The sequence below is a fragment of the Pan paniscus genome, chromosome 15 (genome assembly GCF_029289425.2).
Source record: "Pan paniscus chromosome 15, NHGRI_mPanPan1-v2.0_pri, whole genome shotgun sequence".
Classification (NCBI taxonomy): domain Eukaryota; kingdom Metazoa; phylum Chordata; class Mammalia; order Primates; family Hominidae; genus Pan; species Pan paniscus.
Window position 1 is genome coordinate 75195841 of NC_073264.2, and position 14436 is coordinate 75210276.

At 38.8% G+C, this 14436-nt stretch overlaps 1 protein-coding gene across 5 annotated transcripts in view; it reads left to right on the top strand.

The window, feature by feature from the left end:
• Positions 1-14436, top strand: part of LIN52 (lin-52 DREAM MuvB core complex component) — a 118019-nt gene that overhangs the window by 21562 nt on the left and 82021 nt on the right. For 3 of the 5 annotated variants that reach the window (XM_055097851.1, XM_055097850.1, XM_055097852.2), the window contains exon 6: positions 8865-8982. The exons of the other annotated variants lie outside the window; for them this stretch is intronic. In XM_055097851.1, coding sequence (XP_054953826.1) covers positions 8865-8982 — 118 coding nt within the window. The remainder of the gene's footprint in view (positions 1-8864; positions 8983-14436) is intronic. 5 annotated transcript variants of the gene reach the window in all.

Consider the following 14436-nt stretch of genomic DNA (forward strand, 5'->3'; position numbering starts at 1 on the left):
ATAATGAGTTTGTTCCCTAAGCATCAGTAAAGTTTATTTTAATGACTTTCAATGGAATCAAAAACTTGGTGTGGCATTTGTTATTTTTTTAAATCCACACAATTAAAGCCATTATTACTGCTAACTGTATTTCTAAAAACTTAAGGCTTTGGGGGTGGGGGTTTGAAGTCATTTAATTCGGCCACCTTCAGCACTAAACCAAAACTGTATAAGAGAAATGCTTGTTTCTGCGAAATGAGTCCCATGAGCACAGCTGAGATTGTTCAGAATTATCTTCTAGCTCAAAATTTGGTGTTATTTCAATTTCCATAGCATTGCTTTGCAACTGATTGCCGTTTTCCTTGACCATCGTGAATTTAGCTGACATGAAATAGCTTTAAAATTTAGAATGAGAAACAATTACATTGATGTGTATTGAACTTCTTACATACAGTCTCTCTTTGTTTTATTGTGTGTAGTGTATTTGCATAAAAACAAGATTTTTTTTTTTTGTCCTTACAGATTATTCATCTACTCTAGGGGTTGGCTTTCACTTGACACCCTAATCTGGTGTTTCGATGTCTAAATCCTCTTTCCTGCATTAATTGAGAGGATGACATGGGTGAAAAATAAGCAGTAGGAACTGATGAATCCCCAAGGACCAGTGATCCTGTTTTTATGCAAATATCTGCACTGATAAAGATGATGGAAAGAAAAAAAATGCAAAAAATATTTGTCCTAAAAACATGATTGTTTGTCACTTCCCAAGAGCATTGTTAAATGTTAGTATAAAAATTATATGAACCTTCTAGGGCTGATAGTAACTAGGTTGTGTCTTTTGGAAGATGAGTGCTACCCTTTGAATTGGTACATGATTATGCCTCAGATAACCCTTTTGGTGTGCAAATTTTGGAATGCAGTAACTTTTCTTATAGGGATTTATAGTCTCTCAGATGATTGAGGCCTCTTGGCTTGATTTGGGCAGTTAATTTATATGAAATTCCCTTGAAATATATAGAAATATTTAAAAAAGTAAAACTCTGCCTTAGCATATGAAGAATTCCATTTCTATTATTTCCATCTGAGCTCAGAGTCCTCCCTCTTTTACTGGAACTATGTTACAGTCACCTTCTAGCTGGTCCCTCTGCCTCTCAACTAGCCCATTCCAATCTATCTTGTTACTGCTGCCGCATTGTTTTTGTGTTTGTTTTTTTGAGACAAGGTCTCTCATCCGGGCTGGAGTGCCATGGCCTTATCATGGCTCACTGCAGCCTCGAACTCCTGGGCTCAAGGATCCTCCCACCTCAGCCTCCCAAGTAGCTGGGACTACAGGTGCAGTGCCACCATATCTGGCTAATTTTTTTGATATTTTGTAGAGACGAGGTCTCACTATGTTGCCCAGACTGGTCTTGAACTCCTGGGCTCAACCAGTCCTCCCTCCTTGGCCTCCCAAAGTGCTGAAATTACAGACATGAACCACCATGCCTACCCCAGCCTGATTTATTATTTATTTATTTGTTTATTTTTTGAGGCAGTGCCTTGCTTTGTCTCCCAGGCTGGAATGCAGTGGTGCAGTCTTGGCTCACTGCAACCTCCACCTCCCAGGCTCAAGTGATTCTTATGCTTCAGCCGTCCAAGTAGCTGAGATTACAGGTGTGCACCACCATGCCCAGCGTTTTAAAAATATTTTTAGCAGAGATGGGGTTTCACTATGTTGGCCAGGCTGGTCTCGAACTTCTGTCCTCAAGTGATTTGCCCGCCTGGCCTCCCAAAGTGCTGGGATTACAGGTGTGAGCCACCACGCCGGGCCCCAGCCTGATTTTTTGAAGTACATTTTCTTCTCTTTGTCTTTTGCTCATAAATCATTGGTACTACTTCATTACCCATAGGATAAAATTTAGGCCCCTTAGTGTGGCATTCAAAATCCTTTGCATTCTGGCCCTCGCCGGATTACTCTAGCCTTCTTACATCTCCTCTACCAAAACACATGCACTGTCTCTGTCTGAAGCTTCGGGAAATTGTTCTTTTTCTGGGTAGTTGGTGTTTTAGTGATGAGATGTAATATTTGAAGGTCTTATTTCTGGAATGTCTTCTCTTATGACAGTGGATGGTCAACAGCACAGAATAAATACAGTGTGAAACTTGTTGATGATCGCTTGGTTTATCTTCTACTTGAACCCTACTCCATCACTATTATTACATGCTTATGATCCTGATTTAGACCTGTAAGTTTCAATACTACATTGCTTCCTTTATTCCTAAGGTTCATTATCATGAATCCTATTGAATACTAGTTCTCAGCAGTTTTTACCCTCTCTTTCTGGAATACTTCCCCATCTTCTTAGTTCTACTCATGCTATTCCTTTTTCTCGGTAAGCTGTCCTTCTATCAGCTTTCCCTTTTCATCCTTGATTTAGAAAGTGAGTGCTCTCTCTGGCCTCTCAAATTGCCCCTAGAGCAGTTTGTTTGTTTGATTTGTAAGGTGCTTTTACCATTCTTCTTGGAGATTTTTGGTACATGTCTCAGTCCTTGGACTGATTGTAACTTTTTAAGATAAGAATCATATTTTTACTTTTTCAGCCCATAGTCCATAGATTTTTTTCCCCATCTCTGAAGACCACAGACCAGTTAGTAGTCATGCAAATGACCTACTTACTAGCTATCTTTGAAATATTTTTAAATAAAATGTGAAAACTGGGAAAGCAGAGGATTGTATCATTTGAAACTATGGCTAAACCTTGGGACCCTGATACATTTGGTTTTTTTCTCTTTTTTTTTGGTAACAGCTTTATTGAGATGTAATTCACATAGTCTATAATTCCCCATTTATAGTGTGCAATTCAGTGATTTTTGTATATTCAGAATTTTGCAGTCACCACCACAACCAATTTTACAACATTTTCATCACCTGAAAAACCTTGCACCCATTAGCAATCACTCCCCATTACTTCCCAAACTCCCCAGACCTAGGCTGTTACTTACTGGCTTCATGTCTCTATGGATTTGCCTCGTCTGGACATTTCTTGTAAATGAAATCATATAATATGTGGTTTCTTGTGACTGGATTCTTTCTGTTAAGATAATGTTTTCAGTGTTCAATTATGCTATAGCATGTATCAGTGCTTTCTTTCTTTTTATGGCTGAATAATATTCCATTGTATAGATACGCCACATTGTATTTATCTACCTGGTGATGGGCATTTGAGTTGTTTTCACTACTTGGCTACTTCAGATAATGCTGCTGTGAACATTCAGGTTCAACCAAAACACACAACTTTTTGGGTAAACATGTTTTCATTTTCTTAGGTTTATAGCTAGAGGTGGAATTTCTGGGTCATGTGGTAACTCTATATCTGATCTATTGAGGAACTGTCAGACTGTTTTCCAAACTAGCTGAACCATTTTGCATTCCCACAAGCAGTGTATAAGGGTTCCAGTTTTCTCACACCCTTGCCAATACTTGTTATTTGTATTTTTTGTTTTTTTAATTATTATCATGTCCATCATAGAGGGTATGAAGTAGTGTCTCATTGTGGTTTGGATTTGCATTTGTCTAGTAATAATGGTGTTTAGCATGTTTTCATGTGCTTATTATATATCTTCTTTGGAGAACTATCAATTCAGATCCTTTGCTTATTTGTAAATTGTATTGTTTGTGTTTTTATTATTGAATTGTAAGACTTCATTATATATTCTAGAAACATATATGTTATTATCAGATATATGACATTATCAGATATATGACTTGCAAAAGTTTTCTCTCATTCTGTGGGTTGTCTTTTTACTTTCTTAATGGTGTCCTTTGAATCACAAAGCTTTAAATTTTGATGAAATCCAATTTATCTATTTTGTTGTTGCTTGTGTTTTAGTGTCCTACCTGATAAACCATTGCCTAATCCAGGTTCTCAAAAACTTATGCCTGTGTTTTCTTTTAAGAGTTTTATAGTTTTAGATTTAGGTCTTTGATTCATTTTAAGTTAATTTTTATATTTGGTGTGAGATAGGGATCTAAATTAATTCTTTCGCATGTGGATATCCAGTTTTCTTAGCATCGTTTGTTGAAAAGACTATCTTTTTTCTATTGAATTGTCTTGACATCCTTGTAAAAAATCAGTTGGCAGCCAGGCATGGTGGCTCACACCTGTAATCCCAGCACTTTGGGAGGCCAAGGTGGGAGAATTGCTTCAGCCCAGGAGTTTGAGACAAGCCTGGACAACAAAGTGAGACTCCATCTCTACAAAAAGATTAAAAATTAGCCATACATGGTGATGTGCACCCATAGTCTCACCTACTCAGGAGGCTGAGCCTGGGAGGTTGAGGCTTCAGTGAACCATGATCACACCTCTGCACTCCAGCCTGGGCTACAGAGAGAGACCCTGCCTCAAAACAAAAAAAATTAGTTGGCCGTAAATGTGAAGGTTTATTTCTAGACTCTCATTCTATTCCATTGATGTAATCTCTATCCTTATGCCAGTAATTCACTTTCTTGCTTACTGTAGCTTTGTAGTAAATTTTGAAATTGGGATGTGTGAGCTTTCCAACATCAACAATGTTTTGCAATTTTCAAAGCATAAATTTTAGACTTCATTTGTTAAATTTTTTCCTAAGTACTTTATTCTTTTTGATGCTATTATAAATGGAATTGTTGTCTTAATTTCATTTTCAGTTTGCTCATTGCTACTATTGAGAAATAGAATTAATTTTTATATATTGATCCTGTATTCTGCAACTTCGTTGAACTTATTTCTTTAGTTCTAATAATGTTTTAGTAGATTATTTATAATTTTCCATATACAGAATTGTCATTTGCAAAGAGAGACAGTTTTACTTCTTCATTTCCATTCTGACTGCCTTTAAATTAATTCTTTTTCCTAATTGTCCTGGCTAGAAATCCCAGTACAGTGTTGAATAGACGTGGCAGGAGTGGACATCCTTGACTTCTCCTGATCTTTGGGAGAAACCCAGTGTTAGCTGTGGGCTTTTTGTAGATGTGCTTTAATGTAAATAAGGTAACACTGAATATATTACCTTCTAAAAAAGCTTTGAGGAATTTAGCTTACTTTGATATAAGTAGTTGCTTCTGCTGATTAATCATATAATTCTGTACGTTCATGTAGCAGTTTAATGGGACTGTTATTTGGCTAAATTTTATCACTGTTGTTTTTTAAAAGCAACATTTCACTGTAAAAAGATTGAGAGGGATGCCAAGTGGGGATGATTGCTTGAAGCCAAGTGTTTGTAACCAGCCTGGGCAACAAAACCAAGACTCCATTCTCTAAAAGAAAGACCCCATCTCTAAAAGAAAAAGATTAAGGCCAGTGTGGTGGCTCACACTTGTAATCCTAGCACTTTGGGAGGCTGAGGTGGGCAGATAACCTGAGGTCAGGAGTTTGAGACCAGCCTGGCCAACATGGTAAAACCTTGTCTCTACAAAAATTAGCTGGGCATGGTGGCACACACCCATAGTCCCAGGTACTCAGGAGGCTGAGGCAGGAGAATCGCTTGAACCTGGGAGGCAGAGGTTGCAGTGAGCCGAGATTATGCCACTGCACTCCAGCCTGGGTGACAGAGCGAGACTCCATCTCAAAAAAAAAAGGAGGCCAGGCATGGTGCCTCACGCCTGCAATCCCAGCACTTTGGGATGCCAAGGCGGGCAGATCACGAGGTCAGGAGATCGAGACCATCCTGGCTAACACAGTGAAACCCCGTCTCTACTAAAAATACAAAAAAAGTTAGCCGGGTGTGGTGGTGGGCACCTGTAGTCCCAGCAACTTGGGAGGCTGAGGCAGGAGAATGGCATGAACCCGGGAGGCGGAGCTTGCAGTGAGCCGAGATCGCACCACTGCACTCCAGCCTGGGTGACAGAGCGAGACTCCGTCTCAAAAAAAAAAAAAGATTAAGATGTCTCCATTCAAAACTTAATACTTTATCCCATTAATCTACATTGATGAAGTTGTCTATACAACTTTACTATTTGGTACTCTATTTGATGGTAGTAACTAAGAAAAACTGCTTTCAAGAAGCAGAAGTTTCCACAGCACTAGCCTGTGGTACTAGACTTCTCCACCCTCTGGGCATGTGATTTGCAAAAAAGTGATCATTTACATTTAGAAGTTGTTTCCCATCTAGGTAAAATTCTAAACAGTTCTTTTGATTTGTAATTTTAATATATAAAGGAGGGAAGGGAGAGTATAACTGTGATTCTTACACCTTTTTGTTTTTTTGGAGACAGGGTCTCTGTTGCCCAGGCTAGAGTGCGGTGGTGCAGTCATAGCTCACTGTAGCCTTGACCTCCCAGGTTCAAGCAATCCTCCCAGCCCAGCCTCTCGAGTAGCTGGAACCACAGGACAGTGCCACCATGCCTGACTGATTTTTTTTTTTTAATTTTTATTTTGTAGAGATGGGGTCTCCCTGTGTTGCCCAGGCTGGCCACATCCTCCTAGGCTCAAGCAATCCTCCCGCCTCAGCCTCCCAAAGCACTGGGATTATAGGTGTGAGCCACCATGCCCTGCCCCTGGTATTTATTTATTTATTTATTTATTTATTTTTGTGGGCTGACATCAGAATTATTTGTCTGGCTTCCCTTATTAGGCCAATTAAGTCCTACCTCTCATAGAACTAAATTAATGGTCCTTGACTGAGGAGAAAAATCATCTAGCCTTTAACCTCTAGATGGCAGCATGAGTCTTTCTGTACCACTAACAGAAAGACTACCCACATCTCTTGAACTGGATTTTTTGATCTATGTAAAAACTTGTTGTGATTTTTTTTCTTTTTTTCTTTTTTTTGTTTTGAGATGGAGTTTCGCTCTTGTCGCCCAGGCTGGAGTGCAATGGCGTGATCTCAGCTCACCGCAACCTCCGCCTCCGCGGTTCAAGCTATTCTCCTGCCTCAGCCTCCCGAGTAACTGGGATTACAGGCATATGCCACCACGCCAGGCTAATTTTGTATTTTTAGTAGAGATGGGGTTTCTCCATGTTGGTCAGGCTGGTCTTGAACTCCTGAACTCAGGTGATCCGCCCACCTCGGCCTCCCAAAGTTCTGGAATTACAGGCATGAGCCACAGCGCCTGGCCCCTTCTTGTGATTTTTACCAGACTACTTGCCTAGCTTTGTTGATACCTTGTTGATTTTTATTTTTAGCTTTTTATTTTTCTTTTTTATCTCTTCATCTTTTTTTTTACATATTTCCTTGTTTGTTTGTTTTTTTTTAAATTTTTTTTTTGAGACAGGGTTTCCCTCTGTTGCCCAGGCTGGAGTGTAGCAGCACAATCTCGGCTCACTGCAACCTCTGCCTCCGGTTCAAGTGATTCTCCCACTTAGTAGAAAAAAATTCTAAAAATGTGGTTAATACAATAGTTTTTATATCTGCATATAAGACCCTAAAAATGGGTTAAGTTCTCTTGTCTCAATACTTTCCCCTACCAGTGACTTATCTTGTATCCTTGGACTCTGTTGGTTTTCATGTGGTATCAGGCAATGCTCTATTACATTAAACAGGAATGTTAGCTAAAGTTGATGAAACTACATTGGACTAATTAGTCCTTCAAGAAAAATTTAATTGTTTTAAAATAAAGCTTTCAAATATTTAGCCATTTTGAATAACAAAAGAATGAAGTGTCCTGTTCAGCAACTGTTTGGGTGACTACTTCATACAAGGCTATGTAGGGGATAGGAAGATAATTACTGCCCTCTTGTAGATTAAAATCTAGTAGGAAAGAAAGATAAGACAACTAAGGTAAATGATTCTTAAAAAAATATAGAGGAGAAAAGCTCTATGAGAGTACAAAGAACTATATGGATGGGGGAGAAGAGGCAATTGCATTAGATTGCTACAGGAGTGGCAGATAAACTTCATTTTATTTAGTTAAGACCTGCCTAGGACCATTGAATTGAGAAAGATTTTGAGAGGGAGCCTAGATTCAGAGGAGAAGGCAATTAGTGATGTCTGTTATAGACAAGGGAAATGAGTATGGTAATATTTGCAATTTCTGGAACATTGGAAATAAACCTGGCCAGGTGCGGTGGCTCACGCCTGTAATCCCAGCACTTTGGAAGGCTGAGTTGGGTGATCACCTGAGGCCAGGAGTTTGAGACCAGCCTGGCCAACATGGTGAAACCCCGCCTCTACTAAAAATACACAAATTAGCCAGGCGTGGTGGCGGGCGCCTGTAATCTCAGCTACCCGGGATGCTGAGGCAGGAGAATGACTTGAATCTGGGAGGCAGAGGTTGCAGTGAACTGAGATGATGCCACTGCATTCCAGCCTGGGCAACAGAGCAAGACTCTGTCTCAAAAAAAAAAAAAAAGGAAGGAAGGAAAGAAAGAAAATCTTAAAGAACACAAAGATGGGTAGAAATGGAAAGGGAGCATATTCTAGGTAGAGTGAATGTTAAAGAGTTTGAAAGCAACAGCTCTGCTCAAGGAACGGTGTGAGTGGTTGAATCTAGACCCCAGGTTATGTTAGGTCTCATAATGACTAAGACTAGGAAGGAGATAGAGGGGCCAGACTGAGGAGGGCCTTAACTCCAGGGGTCAAGGAGTTATTCTCAGTGGTAGTAGGGAGCATGTGAAATGTTCTTTAAAAAGTATCTTAATGCTGTCAAATTAACTGTGTGTGTTGTAGATGGTTTGGGGAGACTCTTTACTAAAAGAGATTTTACTACAATTTTTTTTTATTGTAAAAATAAAGAAGAAAGTAAAAAAAAAGAAAACCACCAACAAACCATAGCCTTACCACTGAGAGATAACCACTATTAACATTAGTCCCTTTATGTGTCTATGTGTGTGTTTATATGTATACTTGCATCCATTCATGTACCATGTACACAGATAATGCTATTTTTCTTTCTTTTCTTTTTCTTTTCTTTTCCTTTTTTGAGACAGGGTCTCCCTCTGTCACCCAGGCTGGAGTGCAATGGTGTGATCTTGGCTCACTGCAACCCCTACCTCCCGGGCTCAAGCAAGTCCCCCACCTCAGCTTCCCAAGTAGCTGGGACTACAGGTGTGAGCCACTGCGCCCGGCCAGAAATGCTTTTTTAATATAACTGAGATTAGTGTGTGTGTGTGTGTGTGTGTGTGTGTGTAGTTTTAACTTGTGCTTTAAAAAATTTTATTCTATCTTAAGCATTTTCCTGTGTCATTAAAAGTTCTACCACTAAAGATTTTTGAATAGGAAAGATACACACCTTTAGGAGGCATTGGTGCACAGGATAGAGTAGGATGGTAGAGAGAGGAGGCAGGAAGTTACAGTGGGAATCCAGGGTGAAGGATTGAGAGCTTGAATGGATGGTGGCAGTGAGAATGGGAAGAAGTGCACTGACAATAAATTTTTCAGATTTGGAATTTTTAGGAGTAGGTAAATGTCTGGATGGGGATGTTACAGGATAAGCTGAAATTAGAGCTTACCATGATGTTTTAGCCTAATTAATGACAGGGAAGTCAGAAGGAGGCTAGATGCCTGCTTAACAACAACAACAACAACAAAAATCACATAATTCTTTTACTTGCTCCTTTGTAGGCAGGCATCTTAATTTTCTTAGAAATAAGTAAATGTCATTTGTAGAGGCTAGAGGTTAGTGTTATTAATAAGATATCTAGTTCAGTCATATTACCTAGGCAACAGGTAATGTTTTAGATAGTGAATAGTGAGTTATTTGATCTCAAAGAAATCAATATGTGAAATAGGATATACACAACTTCAGAAGTTGACTTGTGAAGTCCCTATTTTCTTTGGCTGGTCATTAGGCTGCTAAGTAGAATAACTGACTTTTGTATAGTTTTCTTCCACAATAGTGCTTTTTCTTTCGGTTCCCTACCTATGAACTTTTCCTGAACTTTCCTACAAGTTTAAAAAGTTGTTATGGCCTCTCTATACAGTAGACATCCAATTCTTTGTTAACTGGAAAAAAGTTTCAGAAGTTTAAATTTGAAGTAACAGGAATTGGTCCAAACTATTTGTTGTTGCTCATGTTTTAAATAAGCGACATTGGATTATATCAGCACTGGGATAATTCCCGTTAGGTATTATGACTGCAATTTACATGCAATTGGAAATTAGTGATTGAGAGGGAAACAGATTGCCAAATTATCTTCTAAAAAGGTACTCCCCACTCCCTATCCTTGCTAATAACAAGTATTATAATTATTTAAAGTCATTGCCAACTTGATAGGCAAAATATTGTCTTGTTCTAATGTTCATTTCTTCTATTGTGAAGGCGAACTTTTTTTTCCCATGTTTCTTGATCCTATCTGTTGATGAGGGCTGGAAGTTCAAGAAAGTATAAATTTAAATTATTTTAACCTGAAAAATAAAGCCAGATAACTTGATTCAAAAGCACCCCAAAGACTGTGTTGAAATCTGCATTGCAAATACTGATGGAAACTTATCCTTGTTTTCTTTGTTTTATGCATTACTTTACCATCTTGCCATAGTCATTAGCTTTGCACCTATTTAGGTTACAGCATAAAATCTAGGAACTCCACTTTGAAGGGATCATGGTTATTCTTAATCAGAAATTGTCAATTTAGCCTTAAGTATTTTATTTTTTGAAATGTTTTATGATAATGTGAAGTAAACCATGCCATTATTTCTCACTTTTCCCTTGGTTAACAAATTAGGATATACAAATCTTCAAATTACCTTTAAGGCTTGTAAACATTCAAATCTTTTATCCATTAGTCAAGTTATTTCATAAACCCAACATTGCCTCTGAAATGGCTTTACACACAAAGAGGATTTTACCATAAAATGCTTGTGGTGTTTTATTCTCTTCTGATTTTTTTGTAGGGGAAGGGGAGAGGAGAGTAGGCAGAGTATAAATTAATTTGGATGGTGTTGGTTTCAAAGTAGCATTCCATGTAATTCTGCAGAAAGTATGATAAATAAGAAAATGGGCCAGGCATGGTGGCTCATGCCATAATCCCAGCACTTTGGGAGGCCAAGGTGGGCAGATCACCTGAGGTTGGGAGTTTGAGACCACCCTGGCCAACATGGTGAAACCCTGTCTCTACTAAAAATACAAAAATTAACCGGGTGTGGTGGCACATGCCTGTGGTCTCAGCTACTGGGGAGACTGAGGCATGAGAATCGCTTGAACACAGGAGGTGGAGGTTGTAGTGGGCCAAGATTAAGCCACTGCACTCCAGCCTGGGCAACAGAGTGAGACTCTGTCTCAAAAAATAAAAAATAAAAAAAATACATAATAAAACAAAGTTCAACATTTGGGAAATACCAGGTGAATTATAGTGTTACCCATACAGTAGAATACAATGTGGTCATTAAAAAACATTAAAGGGGCTGGCCACTGTGGCTTACGCCTGTAATCCCAGCACTTTGAGAGGTCGAGGTAGGCGGATCATTTGAGATCAGGAGTTCGAGACCAGCCTGGCCAAGCTGGTGAAACCCCGTCTCTACTAAAAATACAAAAATTAGTCACTCGTAGTGGTGGACACCTGTAATCCCAGCTACTCTGGAGGCTGAAGCGGGAGAATCACTTGAACCTGGGAGGTGGAGCTTGCAGTGAGCTGCCAAGATTGTGCCACTGCACTCCAGCCTGAGTGACAGAGTAAGACTACGTCTCTAAAAAAAAAAAAAAAGAAAAGAAAAAAAGCACTAAAGGGCATTTCATGACAGAAAGGTATTCATTATATATAAGGATAATAGCAAGTGACAAAATGCAGAACATACAATTTTACAGCAGGTTTTTTTTTTTTTTTTTTTTCTTTTGAGAGCATGGACATAGACGAATGGCTGGAAGGAAATACACCAGTATGTTTTAATGACTATCTTGAGTGGTTTTTAAAATTTTCTGAATTTTCCAAATTAACAAAAACACATTCTAGTCTGTTGAATAGGAAAAAATACTACTTAAAAAAATAAGGAAAAGTTGTATGCCATTTTAGAAACAAAATTGTACTTAAATCTCTGAATTTTCTAGGCAGTTAAATTTTTGAGCTCTTCTGTGGACTGTTTCTAAATAAAAACGAGTAGATCCATTAACAATTGATCAGTTTATACAAGTGATAAATAGCAAGGTGAATGTTTCCCATATATATCTCATTTCCCATACTCAGGATGTGCTTGCATAAGTAGGAATTGAGAGCAAAAGAAATGGTAGGCTGTTGGGTCATGGGCAAGAGACGATTTAGTTGGCCAAAGAAGCATATTTTCTTAAGCAAATGTTGGCCAAGATGTTACTTTATGTTTTCGGGCTGTCTTCACTGTAGTTGGAGAACTGTGAACTCTTGGTATTAAGTACTCAGTAGGAGCAAAGAACCATTTGGAATGTCTGTCAATCTTAAATAGAACTGCAGCTGTTTGGCTGAGAGGTGAAATGGACCTGGATTTTTTTTTTTTGGCGGGGGGGCTTTGAAAGTAGTTTTTGTATAACAAAGAGGTGATGAGAACTAAGTGATTACAAAAGTGTTCATAGGAGTTCAGTTTCTTTCCAGGCTTTGGGTTTAAGAATGACTGTTTCTGCCCATGAGGAAATAAATTGGCATTTTTCTGCTTTCGTTTGTTTTTTAGTTATTGATGTTCTAGAAATTTCAACAAAATAAGGAGTGTTTTTGTATTTCAAATGTAGTTCCCGTTTCTTTATTTCTTTCTGGTTCTTTCCACTGGTTTGTGTTGATAATATGATCTGGATGGTAGTGATAATGCATGGGAATTTATAAATGATCACAAAATACTTTGTCACAGGAAATCTGGAGAAATAATGACTTTGGCGTATGTATAAGAGAAGTATCTCTAACTGTTAAGTCTAAACTAAAAGCTTGTTACTTTTCGGTTTGGTATAACCAAAAAAAATTTGAAAAATAAAATAGAAGTAATGATTTGTTTTCTCAGGTGTAGTTGTATTTGACTGACTCTATTGTAGGAAGACACGTTTAAGACTGAATGGTTGGATAACAGTAAAGACGTCCTTTGAATGGATAGTTGAATCTGATAGGTTGAAGTTTTGGATATTGAATGAAAAGAGAAAAGAGAGCTGGACAAGCTGAGAATTCCTGTAGTTCCAACTACTGGGGAGGCTGAGGTGGGAGGATCACCTGAGCCCAGGAGTTTGAGACTGCAGTGAGCTATGATCATGCCACTGCGTTCCAGTCTGGATGACAGAGTGAAACCCTGTCTCAAAAAATAAGTAAATAAAAAGAGGAAAGAGCTAAAATGAGAATTCAATCTGATTCAGAATATAAAAATATTCTACTGTCCCATCATTTTTTGTTCTTTAATAAGCTTTAACATTGAAGTATAATGTATATAAAGAAAAGCACACAAATTATAATGTACAACTCAATGAATTTTCATAAAATTAACACTCCCCTGTAACCGTTGGTCAAAACAGATCAAGATACAGAACGTTGCGCCTGGTGCTGTGGCTCATGCCTGTGATCCCAGCACTTTGGGAGGCTGAGGCTGGCAGATCACTTGAGCTCAGGAGTTCCAGACCAGCCTGGGCAACATGATAAAATCCAGTGTCTACAAAAAATACAAAAATTAGCCGGGCCTGCTGGTGTACACCTGTAGTCCCAGCTACTTGGGAGGCTGAGGTGGGAGGATCACCTGAACCTGGGAAGTCAAGGCTGGAGTGAACCAAGATCACACCATTGTACTCCAGCCTGGGTGACAGGAGTGAGACCCTATCTCAAAACAAAACACCTTTCTAGTACATAAATACAAAATCTCCTTTGTGCCCCTTCTAGTCCCTACTTGCCCCTTCCTCTCAAAGCATTACTGTGACTTATACTATCATAGAATAATTTTGCTTATCTTTGAACTTTATGTAAATGGAATAACAAATCACATACTCTTTTGTGTCTGACTTCTTTTGATCAGCGTTTAAATTATGACATCAGCCATATCATTTGGGTTTTCTCCCATTGCTATATAGTATTTCATTGTAAGAAGTTACCACGATTTATTTCCTCATTCTACTAATGATGGATATTTGGACTATTTCCAGCTTTTGGTTATTACAAATAAATACTGTTAGTATTTTTGATATATATCTTTTTTTGGTACATGCATTTTCTTTCTTTTTTTTTTTTTTTGAGACAGAGTCTTGCTCTGTTGCCCAGGCTGGAGTGCAGTGGCACCATCTTGGCTCACTGCAAGCTCCGCCTCCTGGGTTCATGCCATTCTCCTGCCTCAGCCTCCCGAATAGCTAGGACTACAGGCGCCCCCCCACCACGCCCAGCTAATTTTTTTTGTATTTTTAGTAGAGACAGGGTTTCACTGTGTTAGCTAGGATGGTCTCGATCTCCTGACCTCATGATCCGCCCGCCTTGGCCTCCCAAAATGCTGGGATTACAGGCATGAGCCATCGCACCTGGGCCGTACATGCATTTTCATTGGATATATAACTAGGAAGTGGAATTGCTAGATCATAGGGGTATATGTATATTTAGCTTTAGTAGGTACTTCCAAATATTAATAGTTTTCCAAAGTGGTTAT